Genomic DNA, 25,987 nt, shown 5'->3' on the forward strand with positions numbered 1-25,987 from the left:
TCAGGAGCAACACCGTAGTGGTAGCCTAGGAATAAAGTAAAATAAAATAAAATAAAATAAAATAAACAGCCAATTTTTTGGAGAAAAAAAAATAAATAAAAAAATAAAAAATAAATAAAATAAAATATGAAATAAAAAAATAAATAAATAAAAAAATAATAAAAATAAAAATAAAAAAAATGAGAAATGTAAAGAAAGATAAACAGATGTACAGACATGGAGAACCCCCCACATATGCACATTCGACCCACAGACTTACATATATATCTGCGTAGAGGCGGCACAGTGCACCGAGAGTCGAGCCGACCCAAAAACTGCCCAGGTCCGGGGCTGAGGGAGCAGGCCAAGGGTTTTTTGTAAAATGACGCCTCTAATGAGTCATGTATTTATATATAATCTATGCTTATTGAATACTCAGTTCTTCGCATGTTTGCAATCAAGTCCATGTTGGAATGTGTAAACATTGATGAAATAGAAAACATTAATGTATAACTGTGCAATAACATGTAAATATATGATCACTTGTATTTATTAAAAACTTGCTTTTTACCAAATTTTATGCTTCTGCTCCCGTGTGCCTCATACAAAGTCCCGCCTGCTGCTTTCGTCTCTTTTTTTAAATATTAAATCGGGATGGAGGAGGGGATGTGAACGGCCCCTATTACCTCATTTAAAGTCCCAAATAATTTCTTCTCTTCCTTTTAACAAACAAATTAGGGATGGAGGTACGCGGTAGCACTAACATTTGATTTAATTTACCCCTTTTTCCACAATTTTTCTTTTGTGATTCTCTTTTGTATGAATTCTGATTGCTAGTGTATAGAAACTATTAATTGGAGACTAAACCTTTTTTCATTATTTATTTTTTATTTTTATTTACATTATTTATTTATCTACTTATTAATTTTTTTTATTATATAATTTTTTTAGCCCGCTGACTTCACCGTATGTGCGTACTGGCGGTGTCGGGCGCTGTGGGTGCTGTAGCTGTACCCGTCCCTGTCATGACCCGGGGTTGCGAGGTGCACTGGGGACTTCTCCCCCCGCCCCGTTCTGACGTGAGGTGGGTGGGGTCTTCTCCACTGCTCGTCGACGTCATGCTTCCGGCGCCAGATAAGCGACGTCTTTTTGGCGTGCTTGTTCTGGCTGCCGTGTCAACCATCTCTGACCATTCGGGGGCTGGATTTGGAACGTGCGGCTGTCTAGTCTGGTCTTTACGGCTAGCAGCTGTGTGATGCCTTCCCGGCCCCCTTGGATTTCAGTTGCATGACGTTGGGGGTAGATCTATGGCGGCGCTATGCCATGGGCTTCCCCCTGTGCAGGGTCTCACTCTTTGGATTTCCCTCCCTCACTCCCCATCAGCCACAACTTTATCCATGGCTTCTTTGCCCTTATCTAGATAGCACAAGGTAATTATCCATCTAATTCTATCCATTTTTCTATTACAATTCTTTCTCACAACACCTTTTTCCTTTTTCACTTCAATTTGCCACCCTTTCTTTTCCAGTTTACACCCTTACACATACCTTTCACACATATTTCAACATACACTTATTTTACTTGCTTACTTTTTATAGGTTCCCATATGAGGTCACCTCACTTCCCACACTCATCTTTTGCCACATCCCTTATCCCAACCTGCTATGGGGGTGGTTTGTGCGTTCTGGTTGTCGCCCTTGGCCTGCTCCCTCAGCCCCGGACCTGGGCAGTTTTTGGGTCGGCTCGACTCTCGGTGCACTGTGCCGCCTCTACGCAGATATATATGTAAGTCTGTGGGTCGAATGTGCATATGTGGGGGGTTCTCCATGTCTGTACATCTGTTTATCTTTCTTTACATTTCTCATTTTTTTTATTTTTATTTTTATTATTTTTTTATTTATTTATTTTTTTATTTCATATTTTATTTTATTTATTTTTTATTTTTTTATTTATTTTTTTTTCTCCAAAAAATTGGCTGTTTATTTTATTTTATTTTATTTTATTTTACTTTATTCCTAGGCTACCACTACGGTGTTGCTCCTGACGAGTGGCTACAAGGTCACGAAACGCGTAGAGCTTTCAACTGCCGTTTTGTGTATATAATTGTCAACAAAGCATGAACGTTCCTTTTATGGTTTTTTGTAAAATGACGCCTCTAATGAGTCATGTATTTATATATAATCTATGCTTATTGAATACTCAGTTCTTCGCATGTTTGCAATCAAGTCCATGTTGGAATGTGTAAACATTGATGAAATAGAAAACATTAATGTATAACTGTGCAATAACATGTAAATATATGATCACTTGTATTTATTAAAAACTTGCTTTTTACCAAATTTTATGCTTCTGCTCCCGTGTGCCTCATACAAAGTCCCGCCTGCTGCTTTCGTCTCTTTTTTTAAATATTAAATCGGGATGGAGGAGGGGATGTGAACGGCCCCTATTACCTCATTTAAAGTCCCAAATAATTTCTTCTCTTCCTTTTAACAAACAAATTAGGGATGGAGGTACGCGGTAGCACTAACATTTGATTTAATTTACCCCTTTTTCCACAATTTTTCTTTTGTGATTCTCTTTTGTATGAATTCTGATTGCTAGTGTATAGAAACTATTAATTGGAGACTAAACCTTTTTTCATTATTTATTTTTTATTTTTATTTACATTATTTATTTATCTACTTATTAATTTTTTTTATTATATAATTTTTTTAGCCCGCTGACTTCACCGTATGTGCGTACTGGCGGTGTCGGGCGCTGTGGGTGCTGTAGCTGTACCCGTCCCTGTCATGACCCGGGGTTGCGAGGTGCACTGGGGACTTCTCCCCCCGCCCCGTTCTGACGTGAGGTGGGTGGGGTCTTCTCCACTGCTCGTCGACGTCATGCTTCCGGCGCCAGATAAGCGACGTCTTTTTGGCGTGCTTGTTCTGGCTGCCGTGTCAACCATCTCTGACCATTCGGGGGCTGGATTTGGAACGTGCGGCTGTCTAGTCTGGTCTTTACGGCTAGCAGCTGTGTGATGCCTTCCCGGCCCCCTTGGATTTCAGTTGCATGACGTTGGGGGTAGATCTATGGCGGCGCTATGCCATGGGCTTCCCCCTGTGCAGGGTCTCACTCTTTGGATTTCCCTCCCTCACTCCCCATCAGCCACAACTTTATCCATGGCTTCTTTGCCCTTATCTAGATAGCACAAGGTAATTATCCATCTAATTCTATCCATTTTTCTATTACAATTCTTTCTCACAACACCTTTTTCCTTTTTCACTTCAATTTGCCACCCTTTCTTTTCCAGTTTACACCCTTACACATACCTTTCACACATATTTCAACATACACTTATTTTACTTGCTTACTTTTTATAGGTTCCCATATGAGGTCACCTCACTTCCCACACTCATCTTTTGCCACATCCCTTATCCCAACCTGCTATGGGGGTGGTTTGTGCGTTCTGGTTGTCGCCCTTGGCCTGCTCCCTCAGCCCCGGACCTGGGCAGTTTTTGGGTCGGCTCGACTCTCGGTGCACTGTGCCGCCTCTACGCAGATATATATGTAAGTCTGTGGGTCGAATGTGCATATGTGGGGGGTTCTCCATGTCTGTACATCTGTTTATCTTTCTTTACATTTCTCATTTTTTTTATTTTTATTTTTATTATTTTTTTATTTATTTATTTTTTTATTTCATATTTTATTTTATTTATTTTTTATTTTTTTATTTATTTTTTTTTCTCCAAAAAATTGGCTGTTTATTTTATTTTATTTTATTTTATTTTACTTTATTCCTAGGCTACCACTACGGTGTTGCTCCTGACGAGTGGCTACAAGGTCACGAAACGCGTAGAGCTTTCAACTGCCGTTTTGTGTATATAATTGTCAACAAAGCATGAACGTTCCTTTTATGGTTTTTTGTAAAATGACGCCTCTAATGAGTCATGTATTTATATATAATCTATGCTTATTGAATACTCAGTTCTTCGCATGTTTGCAATCAAGTCCATGTTGGAATGTGTAAACATTGATGAAATAGAAAACATTAATGTATAACTGTGCAATAACATGTAAATATATGATCACTTGTATTTATTAAAAACTTGCTTTTTACCAAATTTTATGCTTCTGCTCCCGTGTGCCTCATACAAAGTCCCGCCTGCTGCTTTCGTCTCTTTTTTTAAATATTAAATCGGGATGGAGGAGGGGATGTGAACGGCCCCTATTACCTCATTTAAAGTCCCAAATAATTTCTTCTCTTCCTTTTAACAAACAAATTAGGGATGGAGGTACGCGGTAGCACTAACATTTGATTTAATTTACCCCTTTTTCCACAATTTTTCTTTTGTGATTCTCTTTTGTATGAATTCTGATTGCTAGTGTATAGAAACTATTAATTGGAGACTAAACCTTTTTTCATTATTTATTTTTTATTTTTATTTACATTATTTATTTATCTACTTATTAATTTTTTTTATTATATAATTTTTTTAGCCCGCTGACTTCACCGTATGTGCGTACTGGCGGTGTCGGGCGCTGTGGGTGCTGTAGCTGTACCCGTCCCTGTCATGACCCGGGGTTGCGAGGTGCACTGGGGACTTCTCCCCCCGCCCCGTTCTGACGTGAGGTGGGTGGGGTCTTCTCCACTGCTCGTCGACGTCATGCTTCCGGCGCCAGATAAGCGACGTCTTTTTGGCGTGCTTGTTCTGGCTGCCGTGTCAACCATCTCTGACCATTCGGGGGCTGGATTTGGAACGTGCGGCTGTCTAGTCTGGTCTTTACGGCTAGCAGCTGTGTGATGCCTTCCCGGCCCCCTTGGATTTCAGTTGCATGACGTTGGGGGTAGATCTATGGCGGCGCTATGCCATGGGCTTCCCCCTGTGCAGGGTCTCACTCTTTGGATTTCCCTCCCTCACTCCCCATCAGCCACAACTTTATCCATGGCTTCTTTGCCCTTATCTAGATAGCACAAGGTAATTATCCATCTAATTCTATCCATTTTTCTATTACAATTCTTTCTCACAACACCTTTTTCCTTTTTCACTTCAATTTGCCACCCTTTCTTTTCCAGTTTACACCCTTACACATACCTTTCACACATATTTCAACATACACTTATTTTACTTGCTTACTTTTTATAGGTTCCCATATGAGGTCACCTCACTTCCCACACTCATCTTTTGCCACATCCCTTATCCCAACCTGCTATGGGGGTGGTTTGTGCGTTCTGGTTGTCGCCCTTGGCCTGCTCCCTCAGCCCCGGACCTGGGCAGTTTTTGGGTCGGCTCGACTCTCGGTGCACTGTGCCGCCTCTACGCAGATATATATGTAAGTCTGTGGGTCGAATGTGCATATGTGGGGGGTTCTCCATGTCTGTACATCTGTTTATCTTTCTTTACATTTCTCATTTTTTTTATTTTTATTTTTATTATTTTTTTATTTATTTATTTTTTTATTTCATATTTTATTTTATTTATTTTTTATTTTTTTATTTATTTTTTTTTCTCCAAAAAATTGGCTGTTTATTTTATTTTATTTTATTTTATTTTACTTTATTCCTAGGCTACCACTACGGTGTTGCTCCTGACGAGTGGCTACAAGGTCACGAAACGCGTAGAGCTTTCAACTGCCGTTTTGTGTATATAATTGTCAACAAAGCATGAACGTTCCTTTTATGGTTTTTTGTAAAATGACGCCTCTAATGAGTCATGTATTTATATATAATCTATGCTTATTGAATACTCAGTTCTTCGCATGTTTGCAATCAAGTCCATGTTGGAATGTGTAAACATTGATGAAATAGAAAACATTAATGTATAACTGTGCAATAACATGTAAATATATGATCACTTGTATTTATTAAAAACTTGCTTTTTACCAAATTTTATGCTTCTGCTCCCGTGTGCCTCATACAAAGTCCCGCCTGCTGCTTTCGTCTCTTCCTGTAACAGTTATATGGTGATCACTGGTGAAAGGGTTAACTAGGGGGCAATCAGGGGGCTTTATGCGGTAGTATATGGGGGTCCCTGGCGCTATAAAAAGCTGCGGCGAACCTAAATACCTACCTGCCTAACTAGCGTCACCTGTGACACTAATACAGCGATCAGAAAAACGATCGCTTATTAGGCTGGGTTCACACTGGAGCGATGCGGGAACGCCACGAATCCGCGGCGGGTTCCCGCATCGCATGCCTCCCGGCGGCAGTTCACACTGCCCTATGCGAACTGCTGGGAGTGTCAGTGAAATGTTAATGACACCCCCAGATCAGTTCGCATATCGCAGTGCGATCTGCAAACTTGGATCGCATGGTGTGAACACCCATGCGATCCGATTCTGCTGCGGACCAAAAAAAGGGTCCCGTGCGAATTTGCGGCGGGTGCGGCGAATGGCTGAACTCGAATCGCACAGAGATCGGATGTGATTTGCACTGCAGTGCGGTGCGAATCACATCCGTTCTCATAAACCGCTGCAATGTGAACCCAGCCTTAGTGACACTGGCGACGGGGGGTGATCACGGGGTTAAACCTTTATTGGGGGGGTTAGGGGGGTACATTAGAACTAAAGGGGGCTAACCCTAACTGCCCTAACAGTTATTACAGTTACAAATGACACCAATGCAAAAAAAAAAAAAATGCAATTGGTGTCACTGTGACTGGGGGGGCAGGGGTAATTGGGGGGTGATCGGGGGGTAAATGGGGGGTGTGAGTGTGCCTGGCATGTTCTACTGTGAAGTGTCGTGTTGGTGCAACTCACCGATCCTCTCTCCTCGGTGCCGGAACAAAAAATACCGACACGGAGGAGAGATTACATCACTTCCTCTCCTGTGTTTACATTACAGGAGAGGAAGTGATGCAATGCTTCACTCCCATTCGTCAGGAGCGATCGCGAGGGGGTGCCCATGAATGAATGGCCGCCCCCTCATCCCGGATCGCTCCTGCACGGATACCGACCGCCGCTGGCACCAGGGGGGGGGCCCGATCGGGCCCCCCACCCGCGGGAAGGCAGGGACGTACAGGTACGCCCATATGCCTGCCCGTGCCATTCTGTCGACGTACATCGTCGTGCGGCGGTCGGCAAGTGGTTAAAGGTGAAATCCAGCCTGAGCTAGCTCATTTGACGGCTTGTCCTATGGGTCACAGGAATGCAATTCGTTTTGCTCTCCTGTGTCCTGGTTTCAGCAGAGAACGGACTGAAGTCTGCTCTCTGCTGACATCTCCAAGATCAGTCCAGGCACCGTGTCATTTCAACTCTGGAAGTCTGAATCCACCAGGTGCCTGGACTGATGGCAGTCTCAGCTAGACATGTGCATTTCGTTTCGTTCCGAATCGAAATTCGGTTGAATTTTCATTATTCGGACATTCGGATGCATCCGAATTACCGAATTACAATGCTAACGAATTCAACCGAATTCGGACGAAATTCTAATCAAATTAAAAAAATGACATTTTGCGATCCGAATTTGGGGCCACATATCTCGGGGCCACTAGTAGTTAGAAACCCCAAATTAGGTATGCAAACAGAGTAGACCTAGCACTACAACATCTTTGTTGGGGTTTCTAGCACCCCGAGAAACATATCCCCAAAGTTGGGTCACAAAATGTCAAGCACTTTTCTGCAGCAGAGAATTACATTTTGCAACCCGAATTTGGGGCCACATATCTCGGGGTCACTTATAGCTAGAAACACCATATTTGGTATGCAAACACAATAGAACTAGCACTACAACATCTCCAAATTTGGGGTTTCTAGCACCAAGTGACCCTGAGATACATGGCCCTAAAGTCGGGTCGCAAAATATTTTCGAATCCGGTTGAAATAGTTTCGAATCTTGTTGAAATCATTTCGAATCCGGTAGAAATATTTTCGAATCCGGTAGAAATATTTTCGAATGTGACCGATTTTTCAAATTCGTTAGAAAACTAAACGAAATCCGAAAACGAATCTAACGAATATAACTAAACGAAATTAATTAATTAACAAATTAAAACGAAACTAAATTAAACAAATTTTTTCCTTTTGCACATGTCTAGTCTCAGCCTCTCAGCGAGCCGCAGAGATGGCCGCTCTCCGCCCCTCCGCAGCTCAGCGCTCCAGTGATCATGGAGGAGCAGAGCAGGAGAGCTTCTGATTGACAGTCAGCAGCTCTCCACTTGGAGATCTGTGAGAACCGAGCCATGGGCTGTGTTCAATCGCTCGGTTTTCCATGTTAGAGGCGCTGGGGGACCAATGCTGCCTCCACCTAGATAAGTATTAATCTGCAAAAATCAGGATTCCCATACTTCTCCTTTTAATGCTGAACTCCTGATCTGGTCATAGTTTCCGGTGCAGACAGGAGAGCGCGTGCTGTGACTCTCAATTCACGTCACTGCAGAGTGCAAAAATGCCCCTCTGACCCGAGCCTGTTGGAGGAAGTGTTCATAGGGCTGGTTGTAAAACCTATATCAAAGGAGAAATGCATCTTATCATTACAGCCTTGTACAGACCGTTTTGACTTTCATCCTTTAAGCCACATCTGGAAGATGAAACACCGTGTTTTGCATCGCTCTGACTTTCAGAAATCACATATTTTTTCCAACCTCTGCAAGTTTCTTTAGATGAAAAGGCAGCATTACTAAGGCCTGGCTCACCATTTATTTTTCTTTATGTTGGCTATCTCATGTAGTGATAAATGGTTAAAAGGGAAGTATAATATATTTTCAGCAATGTATTTTAGGTATTATTCCAGGGTTTAAATTGAATTCGTTTTTGACTCCCATTTTTACATGCTTGCTAGTCCATATTTTTGCAATTATAATGAACATAGAAATGTGCATATTTAGCAATGCGAAAAAGCATTTTAACTTATGCTTAAAGTTCAATTCTGGGATAGCCCTAACTAATGTTAAAACTGTCTCGTCCCTCCTCCTTATGCTTACTAACCTGCGTAAGAAAGATGTGTATACTTACCTATTTTTAGGCCACTCCAGTTCAATCACATGATCTCCTCTGCGTCAGCCAGTGCCGGCTACAGGTGAGAATAAAGACTGATCGACAACGGCTAGTAAAGTCTTACATCAGCCATAAGCTTACTATGGCTCATCAGTTGTTGGTGCCCCCTCTTCTCTCCTGCAGCAGCATTGGCTGACACAGGGGAGCTGGATCACATGACTGGACTGGAGCGGCCTGAAAATAGGTAAGTATATACATCTTTCTTACACAGGTTAGTAAGCATAGATGTTAGGAGGTGGAGGAGACAGTTGTAAATAGTTAGGGTTCTCTTGAAATTCCACTTTAACATCTGCTAAGATAGGCCAGCAATCATACAGGAAATGGATTGTATAAAGAATCGGTATGTATAGCCAAAACTTTACATTTTAGTTTTGGATAGGGTAGAGAGAAGTAAACCTCTGTCAATTTATTATTTGCTGTATGTGTCCCACTGTGAAATTTTGCATTTTACTACCTGTGTCTGAGACAAAACAAGAAATAAAAAGAAAATCACTTCTGAGCAGCCTTTCTCAATCTTTTTACCGCATAGGAACCCATGAAATATTTTTTTAGGTCTTGAAAAATCCCTACTCAAACCAATTCATTTTTGTAGGAAAATTGCCTCTTGCATAGGTGGTCAGTGGGAAGAATGCCCCTTTACAGTGGTGGTCAGAATACTGCCCTTACTTAGTTATAAAAGTTAATTGCTATTATGCAGCTGGCTTATTCAAATGGTGTATGCCCCAGAACTATGCAGGCACCATTGCATGGGGAACCATGGCTGATCCGCAGTGAAGGCAATTCCTGTTTTAAGCCTCATACACCAGATTAGACTTCCATCTGACTTTTCCGTGGATTTTTGTCCGAATGGGCGTTGGCTGTGAACTTGTTCTGCATACACACGGGAGAAAATTTTCAGCCAACTTTCACCAAATCATGTAGTTTTTCAGCTATTTACTGCCACCCTTTGGGCAACTTCTGCTATTGTTGGCTGATGTTTAGCATAGGTTCTGAGCATGCTTGTTTGTACTTTGGACTTTAGTCCGATGGACTTGTGTACACACAATCGGATTATCCTACATCAGACATTTGTTGTCAAAGTTTGAGAGCATTTGTCCGTTGAACATTTGAACATTTGTCCGTTGAAAAAGCAACAACAATTGTCAGATACACGGATTTTCCAATAAAACAGGTCCGTCAGACCGTTGTTGTCGAAAAGTCGTGTGTATGGGCCTTTAGACTGTTGTCGCCAGGACAAGCATCCCCATTAGCATATACAGTACCTTGAAAAAGTATTCATACCCCTTGACATTTTCCAAATTTTTTCATGTTACAACCAAAAACGTAAATTGGTATTTTATTGGGATTTTATGTGATAGGCCAACACAAAGGGGCCCCTTGAGGGTGTAGGGACCAATGTGAGTGTGCAATGTACAGGGATAGGGACAATAGTAGACACTCAGGTTGAACTGGATGGACTGGTGTCTTTATTCAACCTTACTAACTATGTAACAAAGTGGCACATAATTGTGAAGTGGAACTAAAATGATAAATGGTTTTTATTTTTATTTTTTTTACAAATAAATATCTGAAAAGTGTGGCATGCATTTGTATTCAGCCCCCTTTACTCTGATACCCCTAATTAAAATCTAGTAGAACCAATTGCCTTCAGAAGTCACCTAATTAGTAAATAGAGTCCACCTGTGTGTAATTTAATCTCAGTATAAATACAGCTGCTCTGTGAAGCCCTCAGAGGTTTGTTAGAGAGTCTTAGTGAACAAAGCACATCATGAAGGCCAAGGAACACACCAGGCAGGTCAGGGATAAAGTTATGGAGAAGTTTAAAGCAGGGTCAGGTTATAAAATATCCCAAGCTTTGAACATCTCACAGAGCACTGTTAAATCCATCAACCCGAAAATGGAAAGATTCTGGCACAACTGCAAACCTACCAAGACATGGCCGTCCACCTAAAGTGACAGGCCGGGTAAGGAGAGTATTAATCAGAGAAGGAGTCAAGAGACCCATGGTAACTCTGGAGGAGCTGCAGAAATCCACAGCTCAGGTCGGAGAATCTGTCCACAGGACAAAGAAAATGTGTGTACCCAAGCGCTGATATGACAATATATGTAGTGAGAACTAAAATAGAAAAAACCCCAATGATGAAGCTGCAACCATGTGCATAGTGTTCTGACATCCTGAATAAATATGATATAACTGATAATGGTGCGCTATAATAAATTTCCTATTTTAAAGTGCACCAATGTACTAAAGTGAATACAGTGCATAAAAAGAGGTATGTATTAATACGTGCTGTGTGTATATAACACCACAGATAAAGTGCTAAGTGTAATAAATAACCACAAGCAAATAAACATAGAAATAAAGTGCTATTTGCTGTGCAAAAAATATAATATATGTGCACCTCCACAGGCTGAAGATATATAATCAAAAATTTTTTTGACAATCCTAATAAACAAATGTGCGGGATACTATACATAAAGTATATAAACTTTTAAAATCTCCAAAAGAAATTAACGGATATGAGTTGAAATAAAGTTCACCTCAGTCCCAGTGATAAAATAAACAATGTGAATGAAAACTCAGTCCATTGCCACAGACAAGAGCTATATTTGGGGCAATGGACTGCGTTTTCATTCACATTGTTTATTAGGATTGCCAATTATTTTTTTTTGATTATATATCTTCAGCCGGTGGAGGTGCACATATATTATATTTTTTGCACAGCACATAGCGCTTTTTATTTCTATGTTTATTTGCTTGTGGTTATTTATTACACTTAGCACTTTATCTGTGGTGTTATATACACACAGCACGTATTAATACATACCTCTTTTTATGCACTGTATTCACTTTAGTACATTGGTGCACTTTAAAATAGGAAATTGATTATAGCACACCATTATCAGTTATATGTGTCCACAGGACAACTATTAGTCCTGCACTCAGGCCCGGATTTACTCCCTTTGCCGCCCTAAGGCCGGGTCCTTCAATGCCGCCCCCCCACACACACACACCACCACACACACACACACCACACATTCTCGTCTTTTATCAATGACTGCTACAATCAATTAAAAGCATATCTCCACACACGAGAACACTGAAAGTAACTGGCTTTAATTGTACAGACTGAAAATACTCTGTAACGCAGAAAATGCCTTTTAAAGATTATACGGTAGCAGTAAGAAACTCCCTACAGTTTTTTAGTTCTAACTTTTCTTTTGGCAAACTCATCGATGATATCTTTGTAGGATAAAGTATTTGAAAGTTCTGACTCAATTGCAAGTAAAGCTAAACTGTTCAGTCTTTCTTGACTCAAAGATGATCGTAAATCATCAAACGCTGCCAATGTGCCCATCAAACGCTGTCAGTGTGCCCATCATATGCTGCCAGTGTGCCCATCAAATGCAGACAGTGTGCCCAATAAATTTTAAAACTTTCTACTTTTCTACACATGGGGTGCAGGAGCCAGGGGAGGAGAAAGAAGACCTACCTTGTCCTCCTGGCCAGCTCAGCTCCGAATCGGATCAATTCCTCCACACTGCTGCTGCTAGTTTCACTTGACCCCACTCCACTCCACGCCCCGGTTAGACTCCTCCTACCGAGGCCTCTGTTCCTCCAAGTCCGATCACACTTGCTTGCAAACAGCATAGCAAGGGGCGGGGCCAGAGCATTAGTGGAGCTCAAGGCTCCTCCTACCCTCGGCCCGCTGCTTGATCAAATAAAAAGCAGCACTGGCACTGCGTGTGCGTGCTGCTTATGCTGGCTGGTTGATGACTGTCTGTGACAGACAGTGGGGATTTTCAGTGTGGGGGGGGGGGGGCGTCCATGTGAAGTCGCCTGCACCACTGCTGCCCCGAGGCCTGGCCTCAGGCTTTGTGGGAAATCCGGCCCTGCGCGTGCACTCCACAAATCTGGCCTTTAGGGAAGAATGGCAAGAAGAAAGCCATTGTTGAAAGAAAGCAATAAGAAGTCTTGTTTACAATTTGTGAGATGCCACGTGGAGGACAGAGTAAACATGTACAAGAAGGTGCTCTGGTCAGGTGAGACCAAAATTTTACTTTTTGGCCTAAAAGCAAAACGCTATGTGTGGCGGGAAACTAACACTGCACATCACCCTGAACACACCATTCCCACCGTGAAACATGGTGGCAGCATCATGTTGTGGGGATGCTTTTCTTCAGCAGGGACAGGGAAGCTGGTCAGAGTTAATGGAAAGATGGATGTAGCCAAATAAAGGGAAATCTCAAAAGTAAACCTGTTAGTCTACAAAAGCCTTGAGACTGGGGCGGAGGTTCACCTTCCAGCAGGATAACGACCCTAAACATACAGCCAGAGCAGAATGGTTTAGAGTAAAGCATATTCATGTGTTAGAATGGACCAGTCAAAGTTCAGACCTAAATCCAATTAAGAATCTGTGGCAAGACATGAAAACTGCTGTTCACAGACTCTCTCCATCCAATCTGACTGAGCTTTGCAAAGAAGAATGGGTAAAAAAGTTACTCCTAGATGTGCAAAGCTGGTAGAGACATCCCCAAAAAGACTTGCATCTGTAATTGCAGCAAAAGGTTGTTATACAAAGTATTGACTCAGGGAAGCCGAATACAAATTCACGCCACACTTTTTAGATACCGTATTTATCGGCGTATAACACACACTTTTTTCCCCTAAAAATCAGGGGAAAATCTTGGGTGCGTGTTAAAATGCAGATCCACGCCGATCTCCCGCTGATTGTGGGGAAAGGAGCGAGCGGAGCCGAGATGCACCAACCCGAAGTATACTCGGCTTTACTCCTGCTCCTCTCGCAGTCCCGTCTACCTCCACTGATTGTGAGAAGAGCGAGAGCCGCTGACATACAGAAAGCCGAGTGTACTTCGGCTAGTCTCGGCTCCTCTCACAGTCCCACCCCTGACTGAGCAGAGCCAAATCTAGCCAAAGTACATTTGGCTTTCTGTATGTCAGCGGCACTCGCTCCCAGTGGACGTGGGCGAGACTGCGAGAGGAGCCGAGTAAAGCCGAGTATACTTCGGCTTTGTGTATCTCGGCTCCTCTCGCTCCTCTCCGCTCAGTCAGCGGGGGATCGGCGCCAAATTTAAATCGGGGCAATCCTGAAAAGAGACTGGGCAAAGCTGCAAAGGTACTGGGCAAGGCTGCAGATGGACACTGGGCAAGGGTGCACTGATGGACAAGGCTGCAGATGGACACTGATAAGGCTGCATTGATGGGCATTTAAATGTAAGTTTTTTTCCTTAAACTTCCCTCCTAAAAGTTTTTTTCCTTAAAATTACCTCCTAAGCTTAGGGTATGTGTTATACGCCGATAAATACAGTATTTATTTGTAAAAAAAATTTGAAAGCCATTTATCATTTTCCTTCCACTTCACAATTATGTGCCACTTTGTGTTGGTCTTTCACATAAATTCCCAATAAAATACATTTACGTTTTTGGTTGTAACATGACAAAATTTGGAAAATTGTATAAATATTTTTTCAAGGCACTGTATCCCTTCACTTTCTGTTCTGGTCACATCTCTTAAAATTCTGGAGTTCCCATTCCTTCCCGTCTTTGTGACAATGGTCACCGCGACAAATAAATAGTGTAAAATTCTACAACGGAGACATAGACAGCAACTCTTCCTGCTCTATCCAAAACTAGAATAAAAGTTTTGCCTGTACCTATACTTTAACACACAGGGGAAGGATTACTTACATCAAGTGTTCCTCTTTTACATGTATTGCTTAAAAGTAAATTCATTTCTTGTGTTCATTCCACGTTGATACACATGTGAAATAATCTTTCTGTTTTGTTCAGGCACACCATGTTTCATATTCTTCAACCTAATAAAATACTGCACAATGATACAGAAACAATACAGTCAGGTAAGTGTGTATTTGTACTTTAAAAGAGTGTAATCACCAAGGGCTCATTCACACCAGCCGCAACATTGAATGCACAGCCGCTGGCATGCACTGGGAGGAACAGTGCCGTGCGAGTCCTGGAGCATCTCATTGTTTGTTTTTATTTTTGTGTGCAAATGTATTGAAATGTCACAACTTCTATTGGCCAAATATGATGTATGGCGGTGTGAACTGGCATGACAGGAAATTAGGCTTTTTGCCTTGTCTTGCGTTGGGACTGTGTTGGGCAAGACTGATAAAAACTCTGTAAAAATGTGACCCTCAAACACCTGCACCAACACCATCTGATACAAAACCTGTCCCAGATTGCCTTCTTACAGGGTGTCACACCAGCCAACAGGCAGTGCTTTGATGGTGGAAACCCCTGCAAGAGGTAGCGAGATCGTTGCCCGCATTCTTCACCAATTGTGACAACTTAGGGGGTTGTGTAACTCAAATGTAGCACTTGCCAGTGAGTTCAGTCCATGCCAGATATGCCTTTTCAGGGCCTTGCCTGCAAACTTTTTTATTCAAAACAGAAAATAAAACGTTCACAGCAAACAGCTGCTTCCCTCAGAGGGTTTTCCATCATCAATACGAAACAAGCAGTATTCAGCCTTCTGCCTTCCTTTGTAATCTCTGTTGCTAAGGCCTTGTGCCTTCCTCCTGCCCATCCAAGCAACATCACAGTGTTTGTGCGCACAACCTCTGTACCTCTGTCAACTCTGCCTCTTTCCTCAAGCTTCCTGCTGGTCTGTCTCTTGGCTCAGGCCTCTGTCTGTCCTGTCCCATATGGCATGGTGCAGACATGCACACCTCTCTGCTCCCTTGCACCCACACACATGGACTCCTCTGAAGGGTGGAGCCCTGATCTATAGTCCTGATTATCCTAAGTACCCAGCACATACCTGCACCATCTGTATGCCGGTGTTCTACAAACCTGTTCTAGACTGCCTTTTTATACCGTGACAGGGTGACATTGTTAATCCGCCTTTTCGATTGAACAAGAGAGCCCAGGAAGGCACCGGAGGCGGCTACTAGGGTGGCTTTTACATTACAGGGACAATCGCTGGCTGAAAGCGATATCTGAATGATGCCTGTAGCTACAGGCATTCAGATATTACCACTTCAACCCAAGGACGTCATATGATGTCCTACGGCGGGAAGTGGTTAACAATTTAGAATAAAAATAATGACAGTGCAGTCATAGAACTATAAACAGAATGCACCAGAGTCTAAGACCATGCTGTCACTGACATCCACTGGTCTGCACCAATAACCAGGAACCAATCAGCCTGGTTCCCGGTTATGTGATCACTATGACAGCTGATAGTGAGGATTACATGGGTTTGTTTACAAACCTGGCCAGTTAATCTGCCACAGAATGGCACAGGCTGTAACTGTCATGGTACAAGACCTTGAGAAGTAAAAAAAATGATTAAATGCTGTGTCATGTAAAATAATAAAACATTTTAGATTTTTATATTTGTAGATTATGATTAAAAAAAAAATTTATACTGTATGTTCCTAAAGTTGGCACATTTGTCTTAGAATTATTGTGACGTTTCCTACTTTTTAAAACGATTTTTGCTGTTATAAAGAGCGTAATGTTCTCACATCGAAGAGATATATATTACTATACATATTACCATATGCATTACCATAATGGTGCAGGTTTTCATGACTCTGAAATGATGAATCATTGATTAGATCTATGTGTTACCATAAATAATGCTGTAAGTATACACAGACCTCACAGTTAGTGCCTATGTGGTAGTTTTGACAGTGACATGTACAACAATACAGTACACATTGGGGGAGATTTACTAAAACCGGTGCATACAGAATCCGATGCAGCTGTGCATAGTAACCAATCAGCTTTGATATTGTTGTATGTTTTATATTCAAAGTTTAAAGTGATTGTAAAGGCTCTTTTTTTTTTATAACGAACATGCCATACTTACCTGCTCTATGCAAGGGTTTTGCACAGAACGGCCCCAATCCTCCTGTTCTGGGGTCCCCAGGCAGCGCTCCTAGCTGCTCCTCTTCTAGTGCCCCCACGGAGAGCCACATTCCATGGGGGCATCGTGTGGGCATGCTCCCGAGTCCTGCTGCTACGTTCATTGACACAGACAGCAGGACTCGGCCCTGCCCCCTTGGCTCCCGTGTCACTGGATTTGAGTGAGAGCAGCGGGAGCCAATGGCTGCTGCTGCCATCAATCTATCCAATGAGTACCCGAGACAGCGGCTGGAGCTGCTGGGCTAGTTCTCGTCGCTGGAACGATCGGGTTCAGGTAAGGAAAAATTCAGACAATGTGGCTGAATTAAAACAATTCTGCAAAGAGTGGGCCAACATTTCTCAACAGCAATGTGAAAGACTCATTACCAGTTATTGCAGACGCTTGATTGCAGTTGTTGCCACCAAGGGTGGCACAGCCAGTTATTAGGTTTAGGGGGCAATTACTTTTTCACATAATTCCAGGCATGTTTGGACAGCTTTTTTCCCTTCATAAATGTAACCATCATTTAAAAACTTCATTTTGTATTTACTCTGGTTATATTTGTGCAAATACTTTTTCACAGCATTGTATATACAGTATAAAACATTCTGATAATAACAGTCAGTTTAAAAACGCATTTATTTATCCTTCTGTAGCTGTACCTAATGCCATAAGTGTGCACTGGAGTGGATGCCACAATTTCTTCATCTACCTACTGGCCAAATCTAATAAGGATAAGGCAGGTAAATACTTTTTGAATAACTATAACTGTTTGCTGGGTTAGAAAAATAATATGTTATTAAAATTTGTATTGTGCTTTACTGCTAAACTTCCAAAACTATAAGGGCTTTGTGAATTTCTTTTGTCTTATGTATTTAAAAACCAAGTTTTTCTTTTCAATTTGTTTTTTTTTATATATTCAACAATAAAACAATGACATAATACAAAAAATTGAGAGTTATACAATATTACTCTATATCCTTTGCTCAATCGGTAGAGAATACAATAGTATATCTAGTAAACTTAAAAGACATGGGGTTTCTTCATTTTATGGATCAATTGATCATGATTAGCCTTGACCATTCTTGAGTAATGGAGTTACCGCTGCTGTCCTGGCACCCCTAATGGGATCTAACTGTGCCACATACCACAGTGCTGCACCAGCAGATAGTATCTTTCACGTAACCGTATGTAATATATTCCATTAGGTGTAGCTCCCAAAACATAAAAAAAAAAAAAAAGATAAGAAAAGTATAACAGCGTTAACATAAACAACTTTAACGGGTTACATGTACCACCAAGTAATGTAGGTGAACTCCCCCTCTCTAATGCCGCGTACACACGATCGGACTATCCGGCGGACTTAGCCCGGCGGACAAACCGTCGGACTTTGAAGCGGAGGTCCGCCGGACTTTCCGAACGAGCCGACCTGCCCACGCACGACCAGACTTTTTTCCGGGAGTCCGGTATGGCGGGAGTCTGCCGGACTTTTGAAATGAACGGACTTGCCCACACACGGAGGAAAGTCAGTTTATTTTGAACGCGGCTCCAGGTAGAAGGGACTAGCGCAGGAGGTCAATTTCGCCTCCTTCGGCGGCAAGATTGACACCTCGCTAGCCCCGTCACCTGGTATGGACTTAAAGGGGAAGCCCTAAGCCGAAAAAACGGCGTGGGGGTCCCCCCCAAAGTCCATATCAGACCTTTATCCAAGCACGCAGCCCAGCCGGTCAGGACAGGGGGTGGGGACGAGCGAGCGCCCCCCCCCCCCCCCCCTGAGCCGTACCAGGCCACGTGCCCTCAACATGGGGGGTTGCTTTGGGGAAGGGGGGGCCTGCAGACCAAGTCCGCGGGGTAATCTGATCGTATGTACGGGGCATAATTGGTAGGATATTGCGCTGTCCATGTTTCCCAACATGAATTAAATCTGGACAAATTTTGGCTCCTAATGGCAAAGAATTTTTCATATGTATATTGTGTTTTGCCTCTATATATGACTTCTGACAGTATAGGCATTTATATAGATTACTTGTTCACTAAAGCTACTAATATACTAATGACATAATAATATGTTACATTATTAGATAATGATAAAAATATAATAACACAATGATATGCCAATAAAATATCAGATAAAATTACTGTAATTATATAACTGTAACATAGTAATATGTTAATAAATGTCAGTCTGACACTAGTATAGGTTTTCATAGATTCCGCAACAATCATGCGATATTCTAACAGTGAATGAACTTTAAGTAGAATTATAGATAAAACTTTTTTTTTCCCATTTTGGGTAGAGAAAGGGAGGGATATAACCCCTGTAAGGTTTATTTTTGCACCCTTTGTCCCATTAGGGAAATTTGCCTTCACTTCCTGTTCTATAGCCAAAACGAGAAGTGAGAGGAAATTCCTGCAAATTAAGTGAAACTCTTGAGGGCCCCCAGGTCACCAGAACTAGTGTCCCCATTGTAAGTTTTCCTCTACACTACTTTTCTGGGGACAACCCAAAATTTGGCATTTTCTTTTACTTTCAATAATAAAGGTAAACAGAACAGATTGAGGCTGGGTTCACACTAAAGATCGCAACGGCTCACAGCAGAAGTCCGGTGCGTTTCTTTTCACCATTTTAGATCCGATTTCAGCACAAAATATTGGCTGAATTTGGACCTGAAATGGACCAAAAGATACACAGGACCCCTGTGCAAATTCACTCTGGAGATGTGTGAACTGGCTTCATAGAGAGCCGGTCACAATCTCCTGCTATGCAAATTAGATGCAGAGAAACCCACATCCAATTCGCATATGTGTCAACCCAGTCTGAGAGGGTGAATCTCCCTAATGGGTACACAGACAGCAATAAAACCTGCCAAGTGTTCTAATCTACCTTCACTCTAACCAAAGCCAAAAAAAAAAAAAAAAAAGGTTTTGCGTTTAGTTATACTTTAAATCTGAATTTAAGACGACCTGCTTAATACACCATTGAAATGCAAATATGAAAGCTATTTACCTATCCATCCAGTCATGAGATTTAAGTAAGGTAAAAGAGTTATAGGGGAGGGGGGTCTATACGTGGAACACTATAACCACGAACCAACCATACATCCCCCAGTAAAGTGAAGGACTGTCTTGATACCCAGAGATTATAACAAAAAATAATTAAATTTTTTTTTATTAAATACAATTTAAAGAGAGTATATATGAACAACGTTAAAAGTTTTGATTGATACACAGTATGATTATAACGTATACATGTATATTACGGCAGTATTTAGTATCCGATTCGGTCTTTATTCTACTAGTTTTGCAACTTTTCTGTCGCTTCTTCAGGAGACCTTGATATTATCTAAAATTAAACATACCATGTCAATATTTATAGTGAATTACTGTTCAGAGAAGATTGGAGAGTGAGTAGCTCACCACTGTGGAAAAACCGTATTGTAGAAAGACCTTAGAGCCAGGGCGGTCCCTGCCTACCAGGCTTTGGCCACCCTTGGGGCGGACACGGGAGATGATGAGAGCCAGCTGAAAGATAGAAAAAAGGGTGTTTTGCCAAGTAAATAGATAGATAAATAGATGGATAGCCCATTTTTTCACTGGACATAAGTCCATTGTTGCTGATATATAAATACACAGCAGTGACATTAATGTCCCCAACATTTAATCGCAACATGTACGTACCAGTATATTTAGCAATTTTTAGGCAATACAGTAAGGATGGCCATGCACAAAATCCATAGGGGTAGAGACGGAGTGTAAGTGGTTATATGCAGAGAGAAATCCTGTCACCATCTAATTCAGGATAGGTTTTGTTTTAAACACCAGAAAGTTGATCCTGGCAAAAACATAAGCCATATCACACACTGCCAGGTAAAGGCAAAAAGTGAGGCAGAACAAATTATGTACAGGTAGCCAGGAGGTATAGTTACCAGGGTATAGGATTTCGCCTCATTCCCAGTCATCTGGTTCAATCAAAAGACCGTTCTAGCAGGGGATTTGCTAGCCATCCATTGCGCCGCTCTAGAAGGACGCCGTAATGGCGCCCTTCTAACCTCCAACCCGGCGGCGTCAGAATATCGGCGCTGGCGCCAAGTTATGACGTCGCCGGGTCCGCCGCTCCATGTGCGCATGCGCCACGACGTGGCAACGCGCCCAAGCTTCGAGTCACAGTGGAAACCACCACGTGACTCACTGCTAGCTATCAAATATACAAGGATGAGGATACCATATACTTTATTATATTTTCCTTAAAGTATCTGAGGCACAACAATATAATTATTTAAGTAAGGTACACAATATAGGAAAATTGGATGATCGTCCAGTTTTCCTTGATTTTTTCACAGTTGGTCAAACCCGAGGGTGCTATTCATTGTATGAAAAATCTCATACGACAAAGGCATTTTTTGTTTTAATGTAGAAACGTTTTACCTGGATTATATTGTTTATTAATAATAATGTGCAGTCTTTCGTATTTGATTTTTCTTGTGCAAAAACAGTACACATTAAACGAAAATCATTCATTATGTTCACATGTGAGAAAAATTTGTCGGCTCGAAAATTTTCATTTGGGTGGTTTGCCTCGGCTGTCGAACATTGTGTACACACTTTACCAAAACCATTGTTCCTCGTATGAAAATGTTCGCCCGATTTTTCTTCCAGTGTGTACCCTACTTTAGACGGCTCATTCAGAGAGCACAGCCAAGTTAAAAAACATGAAACTAGTTTACTGTTTTGTGACAAATAATAACATCATGGTATTGGATGAATGCGTCTCTTTTTTTTGCTAAAGTGTCCTAACATAGGGATTAAAGATATACGATTACATGTGTACTCTGTAGACATTGGCCCCTGCCCATGTCATGAAGAAGCTGGCATATATCAGTGAAACTGTTAGAGTATAAAGGAAAACTAGTATTAAAGTGGACGTAAAAGCTGGACTTTTTTTTTTTAACCTTAATGCATGCTCTGCATTAAAGTGTTACTAAACCCATCGGTCTGTATATGCAGTAAAGCATGCTTGTTATACTCACTGTGGAACCTAAGGGGTTAATTCTTTGCATTGTGTAAAAAGACTGTTTAATCCTGCCTCATCTGATCCTCCCTTCCTTCCACTGTCCCCAATATATGTCATGATAATACAGAGCCAGGGGACAGGCTGCACTTGCTCAGTTTGGTGTATATTGCTAGAGAGTGTTTTTTTTATTTTTTGGAAGAGTGTCTGTGATCAGCACATGGCCAATCTGCACTGTCAGACAGAGGGTCAGGGATCCTGCAGTCTCATAGGACAGTCAGTGCAGAATGGAAACTCCTCCTACAAGCTTAAACCAAACACTTATAGAAGTCACAAGACTGCTATATACTGCTGATGAGAAAAGATATTTAGCAGTTTATATTTACTAAAATTATTGCATTTGCATGTTCTGTGTACTGTGGGAGACCAGATATAGTGAATGCAGGGTCCTGGGTTTAGTAACACTTTATAGGAAATATGTCCCTGTTTTTGTATCGCCCCCTCACCTCCAGTATCCTTTCTTAAGCCCAATTTCGATCCAGCACTTACCCATCTGCAGCAGCTGTCCCCTCTCTCTGCTCATAGAGGCAGCAGTAGAAGCCATTACCTCCTGCTGCTGTCAATCAAATACTGTGAGCAGAGAGCAGGGTGCAGGGCTGAGCCGCATTGTCTGTGTCTGTGGACACAAGCAGTGCAACTCAGGAACAAGCCTGCAGGTGGGCTCCCATAGGAAGCTTCCTATGGTGGCCCACTAAGAAGAGAAGGAGCAGTGAGCACCAGCGAGGGACCGAAGAGGAAGATTGAGGCCTCTCTGTGCAAAACTATTGCACAGAGCAGGTAAGTATAACATGTTTGATTATGTGTTGAGGTGCTAGCTCTAATACAAATGTGTACACGCAAATGATCTCAATCAATATGTGTAAAAATAAACAAATCCGTGCAACCAATATCAATTTGCAAAAATAATGAAAGTATACAATGGAAAGACCTGAGAGTGATAAAAAAAAGTCCTGAGAATAATAACAAAAATCTTCTATTTCACTTATTTTTTCCACCACATGTGCTTTAGTGATACATGCATCTCTTATTTTTACAGTGCTTCACTTAAATGGTATAAGGTGAGCCACTCACCAGAAAGCTTTGGACCACCAGGACCCTCATCACTTAAATGCTTAAAGAAGAAGTAAAGGCACTTTAAAAAAAATAAAATGCAACCTGCAAGGCAAAGGCATAATGAGCTAGTATGCATGGCATACTAGCTCATTATGAATAACTTACCTGAGAACGAAGCCCCCAAATCGGTCCTCCTCCTTTATCTTCACCGCTGCCATGTATCCCGGAGTGACTTCCGGGTCTCACTGCTCCGGCGCTGTGATTCGCCGGAGCCGCGATGACGTCACTCCCACGCATGCGCACGGGAGCCGACACGAGCGGCATATCGCCGTGACCTGCGGCGTGCTCAGTGTGCATGCGCCGTAGACAGCTGTGCCTGTCTTTTTGTAAATATCTCCTAAACCGTGTAGGTTTAGGAGATGTTTCTTGGATCTACAGGTAAGCCTTAATCTAGGCCTACCTGTAGGTCAAAGTGGTTTGTAAGGGTTTATAACCACTTTAATTCTATATTTGTTGTGTACTTGACATCCGCTTCCTTTGTGATTATATCCAAAGCCACCAGCAGGATTAACCCAGATTCAGAGAACAATGACACGATAATCGTGCAATACGTTTATTAAAAGTAAATATAAAAAAATACGCCGTTACCCTCACATTTCCATGTGCCATGAAGCGGCACCCACTATGTACAGCGTCTTGGCTCTCTCTGAGCCGGGAGTGCGCTCTACCTGAGCTGTACTTGAGGTCAATAAAGGTCCCAGTATTTCCGCCACTAGTCAAGCCTCAATGCATTTCACCAGAAGGCGTCATCAGGAAGTCAACATTATTATATACATCATAGAAATGAGCCTGAGACATCATAGGCTTGTATGAGGCCTTTCTGGACACTGGAGCTGTATCCTAGGATTGCCCTATACAAGTCTATGTGGTTTCCCTTTGCAGATGCAGCAGGTATCGGAAAATAATTCATGCCTGAGGAAGAGTAAACAGCGCAGATAGACACAACTCCATATTACCTATGGAGTTGTGTATATCTGCGCTGTTTACTCTTCCTCTTCCTGCATAGGTTAGTTCAGGAGTAGGAGGACTTACCATAAAAGTACAGTTGCTCTTTAATGGTTGGGTGCCTACAATGTATATTCGGTGTGGAAGTCGAAAGTAAAGTTGTGGCACTGAAGTCCCAGCACTAAGCATACAAAGGTGTTTGACGTTCAAAGGAGGCCTTGGTGGATGCTAATTGCAAGTGTACCAAGTGTAATATCAAATATATTCTCCTGTATATATTAGGGCATACATCACAGACATGGCCACAAACCATGTAGCTTGTGCAGTAGAGCTGCACAATTAATCGTCAAGAATCGTTTTTGCAATCTTGACTAAAGTGTTTCACAATACTTACTATGCAAAGAATTCTCTCTGCTCTTCTGAAGCCACAGCCTTCAAAAGAAAGGAAGAGAAAAACTTGAAAAACTGGGCAGTCTGCCAAGAATCAAAACATTCTTTATCAGTTGAACTTAAGTATAAACATTGTAACAATCTGTCAATTGAATAGACTGTGTGTAAGTGGAAAAAAGTTTAATCACTTAAACACTAAACCTTTTTGTGCCATTTTTTGGTTTCACGTTAAAATAATTTTTATTTCTAGAAAATTACTTGGAACCCCCAAACACTATATATATATATATATATATATATATATATATATATATATATATATATATATATATATATATATATATATATATATATACATACAGTGCCTTGCAAAAGTATTCGGCCCCCTTGAACTTTTCAACCTTTTGCCACATTTCAGGCTTCAAACATAAAGATATAAAATTTTAATTTTTTGTGAAGAATCACCAACAAGTGGGACACAATTGTGAAGTGGAACGAAATCTATTGGATTTTTGAAACTTTTTTAACTAATAAAAAAATAAAAAGTGGGGCGTGCAAAATTATTCGGCCCCCTTGCGTTAATACTTTGTAGAGCCACCTTTTGCTGCGATTACAGCTGCAAGTCGCTTGGGGTATGTCTCTATCAGTTTTGCACATCGAGAGACTGAAATTCTTGCCCATTCTTCCTTGCAAAACAGCTTGAGCTCAGTGAGGTTGGATGGAGAGCGTTTGTGAACAGCAGTTTTCAGCTCTTTCCACAGATTCTCGATTGGATTCAGGTCTGGACTTTGACTTGGCCATTCTAACACCTGGATACGTTTATTTGTGAACCATTCCTTTGTAGATTTTGCTGTATGTTTGGGATCATTGTCTTGTTGGAAGATAAATCTCCGTCCCAGTTTCAGGTCTTTTGCAGACTCCAACAGGTTTTCATCCAGAATGGTCCTTTATTTGGCTGCATCCATCTTCCCCTCAATTTTAACCATCTTCCCTGTCCCTGCTGAAGAAAAGCAGGCCCAAACCATGATGCTGCCACCACCATGTTTGACAGTGGGGATGGTGTGTTGAGGGTGATGAGCTGTGTTGCTTTTACGCCAAACATATCGTTTTGCATTGTGGGCAAAAAGTTCGATTTTGGTTTCATCTGCCCAGAGCACCTTCTTCCACATGTTTGGTGTGTCTCCCAGGTGGCTTGTGGCAAACTTTGGACAAGACTTTTTATGGATATCTTTGAGAAATGGCTTTCTTCTTGCCACTCTTCCATAAAGGCAAGATTTGTGCAGTGTACGACTGATTGTTGTCCTATGGACAGACTCTCCCACCTCAGCTGTAGTTCTCTGCAGTTCATCCAGAGTGATCATGGGCCTCTTGGCTGCATCTCTCATCAGTCTCGTCCTTGTCTGAGCTGAAAGTTTAGAGGGACGGCCAGATCTTGGTAGATTTGCAGTGGTCTGATACTCCTTCCATTTCAAAATGATTGCTTGCACAGTGCTCCTTGGGATGTTTAAAGCTTGGGAAATCTTTTTGTATCCAAATCCGGCTTTAAACTTCTCCACAACAGTATTACGGACCTGCCTGGTGTGTTCCTTGGTCTTCATGGTGCTCTCTGCGCTTTCAACAG

The 25,987-nt window shown here is 41.8% G+C and overlaps 1 protein-coding gene across 2 annotated transcripts in view; it reads left to right on the top strand.

Moving 5' to 3' along the window:
• The window catches only part of WDR93 (WD repeat domain 93), a 173,244-nt gene that overhangs the window by 85,976 nt on the left and 61,281 nt on the right, over nt 1–25,987 (top strand). For both annotated transcript variants that reach the window (XM_077473983.1, XM_077473984.1), the window contains exons 9-10: nt 14,765–14,832; nt 17,507–17,593. In XM_077473983.1, coding sequence (XP_077330109.1) covers nt 14,765–14,832; nt 17,507–17,593 — 155 coding nt within the window. The remainder of the gene's footprint in view (nt 1–14,764; nt 14,833–17,506; nt 17,594–25,987) is intronic.

This window comes from Lithobates pipiens, unplaced genomic scaffold (assembly GCF_037356315.1).
Source record: "Lithobates pipiens isolate NorthernLeopardFrog02 unplaced genomic scaffold, aLitPip1_a1.2 Scaffold_8, whole genome shotgun sequence".
NCBI lineage: Eukaryota > Metazoa > Chordata > Amphibia > Anura > Ranidae > Lithobates > Lithobates pipiens.